The sequence below is a fragment of the Callorhinus ursinus genome, unplaced genomic scaffold (assembly GCF_003265705.2).
Source record: "Callorhinus ursinus isolate GAN/ISIS: 27379988/994484 unplaced genomic scaffold, GSC_fseal_2.0 scaffold17, whole genome shotgun sequence".
NCBI lineage: Eukaryota > Metazoa > Chordata > Mammalia > Carnivora > Otariidae > Callorhinus > Callorhinus ursinus.
The window spans coordinates 35,549,352-35,565,611 of NW_027397079.1; the positions used below are offsets into that span (position 1 = coordinate 35,549,352).

The following is a 16,260-nucleotide window of genomic DNA, read 5'->3' on the forward strand; positions in this document are numbered from 1 at the left end:
TGTTTTCATTGGTCTTCTGGAGAATACAGATTGAAACTGTGGACTTGGCAGCCGTTCCCACAGTAGGAGGGCAGAATCACAGGTCCGGAAGCACAAGCTTTCTTCTGGAAACTGCCCACTTATTATGGATGACGGTTGTATCACCTTAAATCAGGGGAACAAACACTGTGTGTGTGTATGTGTGTGTGTGTGTGTGTGTGTGTGCACGCGCGTAGACCAGAAGTCAGCTTCACTAGCACAAAGTGTAAGACAACAGTCATACACAGAGTGGTGGAACTGTAGAGGAATTTCTGAGAATTAGCCTTAGGCAGAAGGCATTTGGCTGGAAACTTGCACTGAAAACCTACCTTGTAAATAAGCATGTGACTTTCACCTGACTTAATTTTTTTCAGTCCTAAGGGCTCCAGTCAGAGCAAAGGTCCTGGTCTGGGTTGCTGGCATGTTCACTCTTCAGGGTAAACTGAGAATAAATTCAAAGACAAATCACCAAAGGTAATTTCTTTCTTTGACATTGAGTATAACTGGGATGGTTTTTAAAGTAAAATGTTCATATTTTCTAATCAAAGTAATAGATATGTCATCTTTGTATTTGGATTAAGTGTGAATGAAGGAAGTAAGAAGGGAGGAAAGAACAGAGGGCTGGGCGGGGTGGGGAAGTCTGAGTCCTGGTTGCAGCTTTGGCACTGTCTCTGTAACCTTGGGCAAGTCTCAAGTGTGTCAAGGCCTCAGTTCACTCATATTAATAAAAGAAGCTGGAGGGGCACCTGGGTGGCTCAGTCGTTAAGTGTCTGCCTTCAGCTTAGGTCATGATCCCAGAGTCCTGGGATCGAGCCCCGCATCGGGCTCCCTGCTCGGCGGGACCCTGCTTCTCCCTCTCCTACTCCCCCTGCTTGTGTTCCCTCTCTCACTGTGTCTCTCTCTGTCAAATAAATAAATAAAATCTTTAAAATAAAATAGAAGAAGCTGGAACTAGATGACCTCTTAGGTCCTTTCCAGCTCTTTTCTAGAAATCAGTCTCTTAGTTTTGACTTTTTGTTGAATTTAGGCAGTGACATGACAATAATGTGAGGTGGAATTATGGTCAACAGGGTCATTGTGAGGCTGACGGCTGGTCTCAGGCAACACTCACCTTCTGCAACATTTTTGCTAGATGAATTCAGAGTAAGATAGACATCAAGGTAGGTGTCTGGGTGTATCTGCTGAATGAATAAGTGAATGACTGAATGAATGCATAAATGAATGAATCACTCAGGGCAGGACTGAGGGAGAAGAGAATGGAAATTGGAGGAAGTTTATTTGGAATAGAGCATAGATTTGCATGGGTGGAATGATGGCTGGGGGTAGATTTTATGGACACATTCAGCAGGAACTATATACTTCAGCCCTGGGATGTACTAGGATTAGGGTTTTTTTTTTTAGATTTTATTTATTTGAGAGAGAGAAAGAGATGAGGAGAGGAGTGAGGGAGGACAAGCAGAAACTGCACCAAGTGCGGAGCCCTTCTCGGGGCTCGATCTCATGACCCTGAGATCATGACTTGAGCTGACACCAAGAATTGGACGCTTAACTGACTGAGTTAAGCCTGACTGAGCCACACAGGCGCCCCTAATTTATACACGCTCTTTATCTAAAGAGTAGGTGGAATGATTGCTGGCAGGGCCACTCAGTAATACCATTCCTCCAGTACAGATGGCTCGACTACAAGGTAATAGGACTTTTTTTCTCCGTAATTTAATGACCATAATATAATTAGGATTTGCTTTGCTGAGTTTTTCAGAAATCCAAAATAATAGTGGTTAAGCAATATGTAAGTTTATTTTTTCTTTCACATAAAAGGTCTGTAGGGCAGACTTAGGGGCTCCGTGGTGTCATGGATCCAGGCTCCTTCAACCTCAAGAAGTATGGCCTCATGAACTGAGCTATCCCAGCTACATTCCAGCCAGCAGGGGAAAGAAAGAGCCCAAAAGGGCTCACCACCTATCTTAGTCTTTTTGGGCTGCTATAACAAAATACCACAGAATGTGTAGCTTATACATTTATTTCTCACAGTTTTGGAGGCTGAAAGTCCAAGATCAGTGTGCCAGCAAAGGTGAGGGCTCTCTTCCAGATTCATAGCCAGTGCTTTCTAGCTGTTGTCCTCAAATGATGGAAGGGGCAAGGAATCTCTCTGGAGCCTCTTTTATAAGGGCACCCATCTCATGCCACCCTCATGATTTAAGCATTCCCTAAATGTTCCATCCCCTAATACCATCACTCTTAGGGATTATTCAACACATGAATTTGAGGGAGACACAAACATTCAGCCCATAGTACCTCACATTAATGATACTTCATATAAGTTGAACTTGGCCCTTTTATTTTTATCCCATTGACCAAAACTTAGTTACATGGCCATACCTATGTGCAATGGAGACTGGGAAATGTAGCTATTATCCATAATAGCTAAAAGTCAGGATTGGGTTTTTTTGTTTGTTTGTTTGTTTTACTAAGAGAGAAAAGAAAAACAGATATTATGGAATATTAGTCTATCACCTTAAGATATTACAGACTTAGTGCAATTATGCTTCCATTGCTCAATGCCCTTAAAATTGTCTTCAGGGCACATACCAAATTATTCTCAGTATTCTAGATGAGTCTTCATCCTGTGGAGGTGGATTTGATTTTTGAAACTGGGGTCACTCAGGACAACTGTGATGAGTAAGGTGGGTGATAAAACTGAGCATTACCATCTCATAAGAACAATATACAGGCTTCTATCTCTGGATATTATGGACCATTCTGGGTATTATGACCATTCTTGCAGAAAATAACTTTAAAACCTGGACATCATATATAAAGTGACTACCGGAAGGTACTGAAGAGGAAATGGAAGTAAATAGATTCTGGTGTGGCATGAGCTTGAGTAATTTTGGTTGCTCTATCTTAAAGTTGATTATTCTTTCATTTAACATAACCATTTGGTAGTTAAGTCCATTTGTTAAATTTTTTTCAGAAATTGCACTTTTCATCTCTAGAAGAAGAAGTACATTATTAACTTTAAATGGGCTATGAAAAGTTAAGGATGTATTTTATAATTTATAGGTCAACCGCTGAAATAAAAATATAAACACTGTAGCTAAAAAGCCATCAATAAAACAAAAATGGAATAATTTATAAAATATTAAAGTAATATTTTTAAAAAGGCAGGAAATGGGAAATGGAGAAGTAAATGTCAGGAGAGAAAAGTAGAAAACAAAAATATAAAATGATAGAACCACGGCACCTGGGTGGCTCAGTCAGTTAAGCACCTGCCTTTGGCTCAAGTCATGATCCCAGGGTCCTGGGGTCAAGCCCTGAGTTGGGCTCCCTGCTCAGCCGAGAGCCTGCTTCTCCCTCTCCCTGCCACTCCCCTGCTTGTACACTCTCTCTCTCTTTCTCCCTCTCTGTCAAATAAATAAATAAAATCTTTAAAATAAAATGATAAAACCCAACCCAACCAGATCAGTAATTACATTAAATATTTATAACCTAAACACTCCAATCAAAAGACTAAAATTGATGATTATTTTTAAATGGATTAAAAAAGCCAAATGTAACACCTCAGTGAAAAAGATATATATAGGGGCACCTGGGTGGCTCAGTCGGTTGAGCATCTGCCTTTGGCCCAGGTCATGATCTGAGGATCCTGGGATTGAGCCCCACATCGGGCTCCCTGCTCAGTGGGGAGTCTGCTTCTCCCTCTCCCTCTGCTACGCTCTCCCTCTCTCTGTGTCAAATAAATAAATAAAATCTTAAATATATATATGTCAAATAAACATATGAAAGATGTGCCACATCATGTGTCATCAGGAGTCCACAAATTTAAACAAAGAGATACCACTGCACATCTATTATAATGGCAAAGATTCAGAGCACTAGTGACACTAAATACTGGTGAGGATGTGGATAACAGGAACTCTCATCCATTGCTCGTAGGAGTGCAAAATGTTACAGCCCCTTTGGAAGATAGTTTGGTGGTTTCTTACAAATAAACCCTATGATCCAGTAATTACATTCCTTAGTATTTGCCCAAATTAGTTAAAAACTTTTTTACAAACAAAAATCTTCACATGATGTTTAAAGCAGCTTTATTCATAATTGCCAAAAATTCCCAAAGTAACCAAGATGTCCTTTAGTAGGGGAATGGATAAGCTGTGGTACATCCAGACAAGGAATATTATTCAGGGCTGAAAAGAATTGAGTTATCAAGCCACCAAAAAAACATGGAGGAAACTTAAATGCATATTACTAAATGAGACAAACCAGTCTGAAAGGCTACATACTGTTTGATTCTATTATGACGTTCTGGAAAAGGCAAAACTACAAAAACAGTAAAAATATCTGATTGCCAGGGAATGGGGCGGGGAGAGGATAAATAGGCAGAACACAGCAGGTTTTTAGAGGAGTCAAACTATTCTGTATGATACTACAGTGGTCGATACATGTTATTATATGTTTGTTAAAACTCATAGAATGTACAATACCAAGTGTGAATCCTAATGTAAACTATGGACTTTGGGTGACGATGATGTCAGTGTTGGTTGTAATATATGTACCCCTCTGGTGTGCAATGTTGATACTGGGGACAGTGTGTGTGTTTGGGGGCAGGCGTACATGGGAACTCTCTATACTTTCTGCTCAGTTTAACTGTGGACTGAAAACTGCTCTAAAAATTAAAGTCTATTTAAAAAAACAAATAGACATACTTTAAATATAAAGACAGAGATAGATCAAAAATAGATGGATAGAAAATGATATATCATGTAACTAGTAAGCACAAGAAGGCTGGAGTGGCTATATTAGTATCAAACAAAATAGATTTCTAAACAAAATGTATTACCAAAGATAAAGAAGGGCACTTCAGAATAATGAAAATTTTAGTTAGCCAAGGTGACATAAAAATCGCAAATTTGCCTGTGCTCAATAACAGCTTCAAAATATATGAAGCAAAAATTGACAGAATTAAAGGAAGAAATATGTAATCAAAACTGGAGATTATAACATCTCCCAAAAATTGATAGAGTAAACAAACAAAAATCAGCAAAGATAGAAAATGTTAACAATATTATCAACCACCTTGACCTAATTGATATTCATAGAACGCTTCACCCAAGAACAGTAAAATGCACATTCAAGTGTATATAATATGTTTACCAGGATAGACCATATTCTAGACCATAAACAAGTCTCAGTAAATTTTAAATTTGTTCTCTGACCACAATTAAATTAAATTAGAAACTAAGAACAGTGAGATAACTAGGAAAATCATAAATATTTGGAAACTAAACACTTTAAATATTCAATAGGTTGAAGAAGAAATTACAAGAGATTAGCAAATATTTTGTACTGAATGATAATAAAAATACAATATATCAAAATTTGTGGGATATGCTATTTAGTACCTAGAGGGAAATAAATTATAGCTTTGAATGCCTATAAGATAAAAGAAGAAAGCTCTCAAATCAATTTTCCACCTTTCCACCTAAGTTTCCACCTTCAAAAACTAGAAAAATGGGGCGCCTGGGTGGCTCAGTTGGTTAAGCGACTGCCTTCGGCTCAGGTCATGATCCTGGAGTCCCGGGATCGAGTCCCACATCAGGCTCCCTGCTCAGCAGGGAGTCTGCTTCTCCCTCTGACCCTCTTCCTTCTCGTGCTCTCTATCTCTCATTCTCTCTCTCTCTCAAATAAATAAAATCTTAAAAAAAAAAAACTAGAAAAATGGGGCATCTGGGTGGCTCAGTTGGTTGAGCAACTGCCTTCAGCTCAGGTCAGGATCCTGGAGTCCCAGGGTGGAGTCCCACATCGGGTTCCCTGCTCGGCAGGGAGTCTGCTTCTCCCTCTGCCCCTCCCCCCTCTCATGCTCTCTCTCTCTCTCTCTCTCTCTCTCTCAAATAAATAAATAAATAATCTTTAAAAAAAAAACTAGAAAAAGAAGCAAATTAAACCCAAAGCAATCAGAAGGAAGGAAATAATAAAGATAAGAAAGAAATCAATGAAATAGAGAACAGGGAAAAAAAGGGAAAATTAGTAAAACCAAAAGCTGGTCATTTGAAAAAACTAATAAAATTGATAAATCTCAATCCCAACTGACCAAGAAAAAAAAGAAGAAATTGCCATATCAGTAATGAAGAAGATTCCATTACAGATCCTTCAGACATTAAAAGGAGAATACTCCATTATTATTTTTTAAAATTTTTTAAATATTTATTTAATACTTATTTGTGAGAGAGAGTGGGGGAGGGGCAAAGGGAGAGAATCTTCATGCAGACTTCCTGCTGAGCGCAGAGTCTGACTCTGGGCTCAATCTCACTACCCATGAGATCATGACCTGAGCTGAAACCAAGAATCAGATGCCCAACCAACTGAGGTGCCACCCAGTTGCCCCAAATACTCCATTATTATTAGTATGAGCATCTTTATGCCATTAAATGTGAACATTTAGGTGAAATGGACACATTCTGGGAAAGACATAAATTACAAAGCTGACTCAAGAAGAAACAGAATGCTTGAACAGCCTTATGACAAAGAAATGAAATTTGGAATTTAAAAACATTCTGACAAAGAAAACTTCTGGCTCAGATGGCTTCACTGGTGAATTCTCTCAAACATTTAAAGAAGAAATAATACCAATCCTATGAAAACTCTTCCAGAAAATAAAGGAGGAAGAAACACTTTCCAACTCATTTTATGATGCCAGTATTATCCTGATTCCAAAACCAGTTGAAAACATCTGAAGAAAAAAAACTACAGATCAATAGCCCTCATGAATATAGATGCAAAAATCCTCAACAACATATTATCAAATCAAATCTAGCAGCATATAAAAAGATTATACACTACAATCAAGGGGCAATGCAAGTTTGGCTTGACATCTAAAAATCAATCAGTGTAATTCAACAAATTAATAGAATATAGGAGGAAAATAATATGATCATTTTAATAAGTATAGAAATAGCATTTTTTGAAATTCAACACCTTTTTATCACTAAAAAAAACTCAGCAAATTATGAATAAAAGCAAACTTGCCAACTTGGTTAAGGCAATCTACAAAAGATGACAGCTAATGTCATGCTTCAATGTGAAGGATTCAATCCTTGCCACCTAAGATCAGGGAAAAAGCTAAGATGTTATCTCTAACCACTTTTATTTAATATTGTATGGAAGTACCTAGCCAGTGCTAGTCACTGGTATACAGAGTTTAAAGGAAGAAGTAAAACTGTCTTTATTTGCAAGTGACATACAGAAAACCCTAAGGAATCCACAAAAAAAACTATTAGAAGTAATAATGAACTTAGCAAGGTTGCAGGATAAAATATACAGTAATCAATTTTATTTCTCCATTTAAAATAGCATAAAGGGGCACCTGGGTGGCTCAGTCGGTTAAGCATCTGCCTTTGCCTTGGGTCATGATCCCAAGGTCCTGGGATCGAGCTCCACATGGGGCTCCCCGCTGATCGGGGAGTCTGCTTCTCCTTCTCCCTTTGCCCCTCCTCACTGCTTGTGCTCTCTCTCTCTCAAATGGATAAATAGAATCTGTAAAAAATATTTAAACATAGCATAAACATTTAGGAATAAATTTAGCAAAAGATGTGCAAGACCTATAGGCTGAAAATGACAAAACATTATGGGAAATTCAAGATCTCCATAAATAGAGCTATGCCATGTTCATGGATCAGAAGTCTCAATGTTGTTAAACTAGCAGTCCTCCTTAAATTAGTCAATAGATTCAGTGCAATCCTGTGGAAATTCAGACAAGGTTTTTTTTTTAAGAAATTTACAAATTGGGGCACCTGGGTGGCTCAGTCATTGGGCGTCTGCCTTTGGCTCAGGTCATGATCCCAGGGTCCTGGGATCGAGCCCCGCATTGGGTTCCCTGCTCCGCAGGAAGCCTGCTTCTTCCTCTCCCACTCTCCCTGCTTGTGTTCCCTCTCTCGCTGTGTCTCTCTCTGTCAAAAAATAAATAAAAAATCTTAAAAAAAAAAGAAATTTACAAATTTATTTTAAACCTTATATGAGAAGACAAAGAACCGAGAATAGCTAAAACTATTTAGAAAAAGGAGAACCATATTGGAGCACTTATGCTACCTAATTTCAAGAAAAATATGTGGCTCTTGCAGTAACAATATGTGGCCTTTACTAACAATGTGTAGTAAACCTAACTTTATCCTTTTGGCTTATAAATTAACATTTCATTAACTTCCCAGAAGGAAAGGTGGTGCAGCTCTGAGATAAGCATGTAATTTCCCAGGATGGCTACTATGAAGGGTAATATTCATTTGGCACGATTGCTGGGGGGAAAATTATCCATGTTGAACATAAGCTTTGTGATCAAAACAGGACTGGGTTTAAATACTGGATATACCACTTACCTCTCTAAACCTCAGTTTCTTCCTCTTAAAATAGTGCACAGTGTAGGGGCGCCTGGGTGGCTCAGTCTTTGAGCGTCTGCCTTAGGCTCAGGTCATGATCCCAGGGTCCTGGGATCGAGCCCCGCATCGGGCTCCCTGCTCCGCGGGGAGCCTGCTTCTCCCTCTCCCACTCCCCTGCTTGTGTTCCCTCTCTCGCTGTGTCTCTCTCTCAAATGAATAAATAAAATCTTTAAAAAAAATAGTGCACAGTGTAAAAATTAAGGAAATACAGCACAGAGGCAAAACTGTGTTATAACTCTGGAGCTAACCTGCCTGGATTCTATTCCTAGCTCTGCTATTTTGTAGCTGTGTGGTCTTGGGCATGTTTAACCTTTCTATGCTTCACTTTACTCGTTTGTAAATTGAGGATACTAAAGTGCCTATAAACACTGTAATGGACATTAAATGAATTAATAAATCCAAAGCACTTAGAACAATCTGGCATATAAAAAGTACTCAAAAAACTGTTAGCTACTGTTCTGATCATTTTCCTTGTGTTATAAGGACGAAATGTGGTTACTTTCATCAACCACCAAGCAAAGCCCCCAGTATCTACTAAATGCTAGCTCTCATCCTTCTAGGGAGCCTAAGGAGCATTCTAGGGGTAGGGTTTGACACTGATGAGTGTCTTTCGCAATATAGGGGGCAATCATCAATTTCCATTTCTTAAATTTTCTTTCTTTACTATTTGTTCAATGTTTAAAAAATGCCTACTGACAGAATTATAATGCAAAATGGAAACGTTAACACTGGATATCAAATACTACCCCTCCAAGACTCCATCACAGGCCATATATCTTTGATCCCTGCTGGCCATCATGTTCAGCAGCCCACTGCCCAAGGACGGCAAAATGTGGGCTGCCTCCCTCCTCTTTCCTTTCTTCTCCTTCGGTCGCTTTAGGCAGAAACTACAGGACACCCTAAAACAGTCAGAAGGTTCTATTCTCCCTTTATTCCGTATCAGATGCAATCACAAGTGATGTCCAGCTGTTATCCTCCTGCCTTCCTCTTGAAGGACAACTCCTCAGCTGCATGAAGAGTTCTGAGCCCCAGAACTGGCCTTACTTGGGTAAGACAATGGGCCAGATGACAGCAGGGTCATCCACAACTTATAGCTGCCTTTGAGCACACAACTGCAGCACCACACTGAGGGAGAGGAGGTGGTTCCATTTCTTTAATAATTTTCCTCAGAGAAGGACTCGTGATTGCATGGTAACAATTCTGTATCTTCATTAGCGATGCCGAGCTTTTAAATGCTGCGTTCTAGTTGAAATATAAAAAGCCAGAAGGATTTTTAAACCAAGAGACATTAAGCAGAGGATTTGTAGATATCCCAGAGCCTATTCCTTTGTTGGAGATCTGCAGCCAGTCTCTGAGATGGGGAAACAGAACCTGGCTCTGCTTCCATGTGAAGGGCCAATTATTATACACTGGGGGGAAGAGGGTTGTTTGGGTCTCTCAGGTCTATCCTGGGCATTTTCCCTGAAAAGCCCTCATAAGTTTACTTCCCAAAGATAAGACTTCTCCTTCACTGTCTTCACTTGCCTGGGTCTGGAGCCCCAGCTGCCCATGTCTCTGTATTGGCCAAGGCAGCCAAACCAGTAAACACAGGTATCTATGCAGAGATGCTCTTTGGCCCCCTATAGCCAAACTTCCTCATTATTTTGCAGACTTTTTTTCTCCTCATTGTCTTGGTTTCTCTGCATCACAATGGGGTGTGTGTGACTAAAATGTAGTCACATGCGTCTTTATTGCCTAAAGCTTCCAGTCAAGAAAGAAGTTAAGGTTGAGGACCATTCTGTGTACTTTTCCTTCTTTTCAACAATTTTAGTGATGTTACCCTGTGCCTTTCTCCACTAATAATAATAAAACTTTCCCCAACAACCCATCTTGTCTACCCAGTAGGAAGAAAACTTTCCCCTTCTTCCCCTCCTCTCCTGTTGCTTCCCCTCCCATTTTTCCCTTGGAATGATCCACTGGGAATAAAGACCTTTCTCACTAGGAGAGGCTGAGCGTTCCTCTGAAAGGGAGCACAGCTCTGACAGGGTTATGTCTGCATTATCAATGGCACTTCAATCACATTGCCAAAGTATTCCAGACAGCATGTGTTAAGAATGTGAGCTTTTTTTTTTTTAATCAACTGCCAAGAGTCAACTTGTCTTCAGCTTTTTGAAATCCTGCCCACACAATCTCAGTTCCCAGTCTCACTACACTTTTACCAATTAATGTTTATTTTCCCATCCCCAAAATACTCTGCCTTGTATATGCCTACAATGTGGCAGCATCCTGAACTCTAGGAACTCTCTGGCTAGGGTAAAGATAATGTATAAACAGGAAGTCAAAATTCCACATAAAAAAGGATCCATTGTAAATAGAAGTCTCCGTTGTGAGTTTTCCCACCCTTTCTGGAAACATTAAAATGTAGTCACATGCGTCTTTATTGCCTAAAGCTTCCAGTCAAGAAAGAAGTTAAGGTTGAGGACCATTCTGTGTACTTTGCCATAGGCTCATTCATTCATTCATTCTTTCATTCATTCATTCAGCAAATTCTTATTGTATATAAGGTAGGATACAGGCACTGTGCCAGGCACTAAGCTTGCATAGAGATAAGAAAGTATTCTTGTCATTACAGAACTCATATTCTAGTGGAAAGATAGATACGTAAAGAAATAATTACAAAATAAGATTGGTAAGTGCCATGTTAGAGGAATTAACATATGGTGTAGGAACATTGGGGAGGAAAACGATAACATGCATTTATCGACAATTATTAGTGTCTACTATGCACCAGGCAGTATTGGGGGAACAGGGAAAACAAAACAATTCCCTGTCTTTGCAGAGTTTACATTCTAATGAAAGAGACAGGCTATAACAAAAAAGATGTACTATCGGGATGCAGGATAGTGTTACAGAAGGGAGGTCTGAGTTGGTCTGGAAGGATAAATAGGTATTAGCAGAAAAGGGCATTCCAATCTTTGTTTAAAACCAAACAAAACAAAACAGTGGGATGGAGGAGAAATGGCTGGAGAGTAGGGATGTAGGAGATGGGAGTGGGTGAGAAAGGGCATGAAATATTCTGCAAAGGGATTTATTAGGCGTAGCATTAGGTGGATCACAGGTGCAAGGGGAGGGATAGGGTACATTTTTCCCTAAGACAGAGTTTGGAAGACAATTCATTCCAAACTGAATGTCAGAACCAGAAGGGACATTAGAGGTAAAAATGAACATACTCCCTCGTTTTACAGATGAAGAAAACAAGACTCGCCGAGGGTGAAGTAATTAGTCCCAAGTCACCCAGCTAGCTGGGGGCAGAACCGGGATAAATCCATTTTTCTCCACAGCTCAGCCCTGGCCTCACTCTCAGGAGAAGCTGAGGTGGGGAGGCCGCTAGGAAAGGCAGCCTCGGTCTCAGGATCCCGACACACACACACACACGCACACACACACACACACAGCCCTGCTCCCGACACACACACACACGCGCACACACACACACACACCCCTGCTCCCGACACACACACACACACACACACACACACACCCCTGCTCCCCCCACACACACTCACACCGCCCCCTACCGGTGCTTCCCTGCAGAGCTGCTCCCCTTCTAGCCTGGAGCAGGGACTCCCCAGGCGCCGCCGACCGCCCCGGGCCGTGCGAGCAGACGGCGACGGCTCCCCGTCCGCTGGGCCCCCGGGGTACTCCCAGGCCTCCCGTCCACTCCACCTGTTTTCGTTCGCCGCCAAGGGACTTCGCGGCTGGGAGTGCGGTGCCCGCGGCCCGGGGCCCCGGGCACTATCTGGGGGCCCCGGCGGGAGCCGCGCGCTCAGCATCTAGGCCGAGCTCTGCAATTGGCGGCGAAGTTGGCGGCGTCTCGAGCAACGCCCTTTAGCCGGCTTTCCCGGCGGCCGAGACCCTGAGGCAGGGCTCCCCACCACCCGCCCGCCCCTCCGCCCCTCCCTTCCTCCCCCGCCCCGCCGCCTCCTCCCCGCCCAGGGTCCGGGTAGAGCCGGCGCGCCGCGGAGCACGGGCGGGCGCAGCCGGGGCGCCGAGCTCCGAGCCATGGGAGGCTCGCACTCTCAGAGCCCGCGGGGCCGGGAGCCGGCCGGGGACAGGCCCCCGACAGCCCGAGAGAGCGCGTGAGTCCCGAGCCCTCCCCGGGGCCGCCGTTCGGGGGTTTGCGTGCCAGCCCGGGATGCGAGCGCACGGCGCCTGTCCCACAGGGGCTGGGAAGCCGGGGCTCCCGCCCGCGCCCGCGGGGACCGGGGGCTCCGGGGTGGGCCTGGTGGGACGTCCGGCTCCGAGCCTGGCCGCGCGGGGCCCCGAGGGGCCCGGCCACGACCCCACCGCGACAGAGTCGCGCCCAGGCGGGGCCGCTGCCCTGCGCCTGTTAACGCTGCGCGGGTGGGAGAAGGGGACCCCGAGTTTTCCGGAACTCGTCCCAAGCAGGAAAACACACGTGTCCTAAAGGGCTTTGAAGTATTCGCGAGACAGTTATTTGCAGGGAGGTGTAGATATTAGAAAGGAGCTCGAGTCTCCGGTAATTTGGCCCGTGTTGGCCTTCGGACTGCAGGAATTTGGATGCAGTGCTTACTGCTCATAAGAACTCCCTCTCTTGTTTGCTCCGAGGGTTTCATGATGATCTCAGAAAAAGGGCTGTATTGTAGCAGCAGCAATTAGGCTTTTGTTCTGGGACGACAACAGTTGGGGACACCAAGTAACTGAAATGCAAGCTGCGAAGGAACATTTTTAGAGAACGTGATTTAGAGCAAGTTAGCCGTACGGTTTGAAAAGTGGCCATGCTTCTCGCCAGAGAGGATGCGTTGGTAACTACTTGAGAACCCAAACAATCGTTAAGCTTTTAATTTAAAATAATTTTAGAGCGTGTGTGTATCTTGGAGGTGAGGTCATGTTGAGGAATCCATACTGTATTTTAATTCAGCCAATGACAAAGTTATTTCATTTGAGAAAGATACACTTAGGCTTCACATATAGCAGCCTGGGCCCTGGGAGGGCTTTTTGGTCGTCTTTTTGAGGCAAAGTAGCTTTCTGAATTTCCAAATGACAGGCATGTTAGTTATGCCTCCTGATGTTTATGATCACTATACTTAGTTCAGGAAGCTTATTGATCATATATGGAAGGCTGAGAATTATCCAGCATGTAAAATGTGCAAAACACTTAAATACTCTGTTATTTAATCCCCGAGAACATCGAAGTAGTTTCTATCATTGCCCTCATTTTACTGATGAGAAAACTGAAGGACAGAGAGATTGACTTGTCCAAGGTCACACAGCTAGAAAGTGGTGGACTCAGGTTGTCTGACTCCAGAGCTCTTGCAGCAGCTACCTCCCAAGGAGAGTCGGGGGCTATCTTAGGAAGCCAACTTTTGTCTCGGCTGGCAGAATACATCTCACTTTTTTAAATTCTTCCTGAATAAAGGAGAAATCTGAATTAGCAATGCTTAGTACCTACTAAGAGGAAATTGCCAAAGTCAATTTAACCTTTTAAAAAGCAAACACAAGCAGCAGTGTAACATTGAGATGAAGTTAAGAGTTTTGGAAGCACAGAGCCCTGGGTTTAATTCTAGGCTCCACTCCTTAACAGCTGGAGATCTTTTATCTGTTCCTTAACCTCTCTGTGTCGGTTTCCTTATTTGTAAAATGGGAGTGAAAACAATGTCCACTTCACAGGCTGTTCTGAAGATGACATAAGATGGGGTATATATGAAAGACAAGTTATAGTTTCATCTCTAAGCAATATATTGTTTTAGCCAAGGATAAAATTTGACTAATCTTTGTGAACATGTGGCAGGGTTTACTGTGTAATTTGAAAGTAAATATTGGAATCATTCACTGATAGGATTCTGAACTCAGTGCTTTCCGTGTAAGGTTCAGTGGTTGGGTGAGGAATTTGATTCCCAATTGTTAGATTAACCAATGGCTTAGCAGTAGATAGAGGATCTCTCTCTCAATGAGGTTCTTACATGGACCTTAGACATTTAGCAAAGCTGGCCTAAATATGATCAAAATAAAAGCCCATCTTTGATCTTCACCTGGGAATACAGCCCAGAGACGCCCTTCCCTACGCAACTGAATACATTAAGGAGCACATAAACTCCTGTAGGCAGTGATAGGATTATTTGGTCTCAAGAGTGTGCAGACTCTGCTTACGGAGTCAACCCTACAAACCACTTAGCGTGCGCCAGGTCAAGAACTAGAAATATGAGATTCCGTGCCTGTAATATGAAAAGCTAAAAGTATGCCCTTTATCCAAGCCCTGCCTTACTTAGATGTAGAAGCCACAAGTCTCTCCAGGGTCTGAGAAAGTGGGGAATTCATTGTTAATGTCACCCGACTGCAGATTTCCTGCCGGACATATGGCTGTCGTGGATAACGCTGACCTCAAGGAAGTTCTCCTACTCAAGCCTTTTCAGTTGCGTTTTCAAAATCTATTGTTCCTTAAAAAAATAAATACATGAAAATCTCACAAGGAAAGCATTACTACGGACATTTGTCTTTTGAGGGAGAAATTATGTTTCAGGATGGTCACAATTTATATTTCAGAATAATTTAATCAAGTACTAAAATTATAACCAGATAAATCTCTCATAGCAGAGCTCTGTTGTGAAATATAAAGAGGTATGGAAGTACATGAAAAGAAATGTCTGATTTTTTTTTTTTTTACCCAGTTCCTGTGCACAGTCTGGGTGAAGAAATGTCTGATTTTAAGATAATGCTATTATTAAAAATTATAGCTGTCTACCTTCCCCAAACCCAAGGAAACAAAATTGCTGGCTTTGGTAAGAAGTAGGGGAAATTTCACTTCATTTCTTTAGGGAGGCTGTACGATATGGTGTTTAGGAACAGAAGCTGCAAAGTGAGGCAGACCTGGGTTGGCATTCCAGCTAGATAGCTTACTGGCTTAGTTCAGGAAGCCTCGGAAAATAATCACTTAATTCTTCGGTTGGGCAGAATTTCTACATCTTTAAAATGGCAATAATCGTGGGGTACCTGGATGACTCAGTTGGTTGAGCAGCCACTCTTGATTTTGGCTCAGGTGATGATCTCAGGGTTGTGAGATCAAGCGCAGAGTCGGCTTGAGATTCTCTCCCTCTGCAACACCTCCCCCTATAACACCGGCCCTGCTTGTGTGCATGCATGGGCTCTCAAACAAATCTTTAAAAAATAAATAATTAAATAACTAAAATAACAGTAGTCATAACTACTTTTTGAAGTGGTGTATATTAGTGCAGGGCCTGGTACTTGCTGACAGCTGAATACCTGAGTTATTATAACGTTTATATGTAAATGTACCTATAAACCAGATGCTATGCTGGGCTCTTTGGGATATATATATATATTTTTTAATATTTTATTTATTTGACAGAGAGAGACACAGCGAGAGAGGGAACACAAGCAGAGGTAGTGGGAGAGGGAGAAGCAGGCTTCCCGCAGAGCAGGGAGCCAGCCCGATGTGGGGCTCGATCCCAGGACGCTGGGATCATGACCTGAGCCGAAGGCAGACGCTTAACTGACTGAGCCACCCAGGCGCCCTGAGGGATATATATTTTTGAAGAAGGCAGGGTCTTTTCTGAGGGGAAGGTTGACTTGTGTCCTAATTCAGCAAGGCCTCTTAGAGAAGAAGCAAGGCAATAACTTCTTTGAGTTAATTTTTTTTCCTCAGTTAATTTACATTTTCCAGAAAGATGCACTATCCAGAGGACTGACGTGTGTTTGGGAATATGGCAGTTTGGTGAGATGTTTGAAATCACTGATTCCTTAGGTGGTTAGTTTTGGCAGTGTGGCCAGGGTGGGTTTTCTAAGAGCAAAAAAT

General features: G+C 42.2%; 1 protein-coding gene across 8 annotated transcripts in view; it reads left to right on the top strand.

The window, feature by feature from the left end:
• The window catches only part of TACC1 (transforming acidic coiled-coil containing protein 1), a 115,530-nt gene that overhangs the window by 16,269 nt on the left and 83,001 nt on the right, over positions 1–16,260 (top strand). For 2 of the 8 annotated variants that reach the window (XM_025885925.2, XM_025885923.2), the window contains exon 1: positions 12,442–12,565. The exons of 1 other annotated variant lie outside the window; for it this stretch is intronic. In XM_025885925.2, the coding sequence (XP_025741710.2) occupies positions 12,489–12,565 (77 nt within the window). In that variant the 5' untranslated portion in view covers positions 12,442–12,488. Of the gene's footprint in view, positions 1–392; positions 493–12,440; positions 12,566–16,260 lie in introns of those variants that run through there. 5 more of the 8 variants (XM_073902483.1, XM_073902488.1, XM_025885924.2 and 2 more) reach the window with 5 other exon arrangements.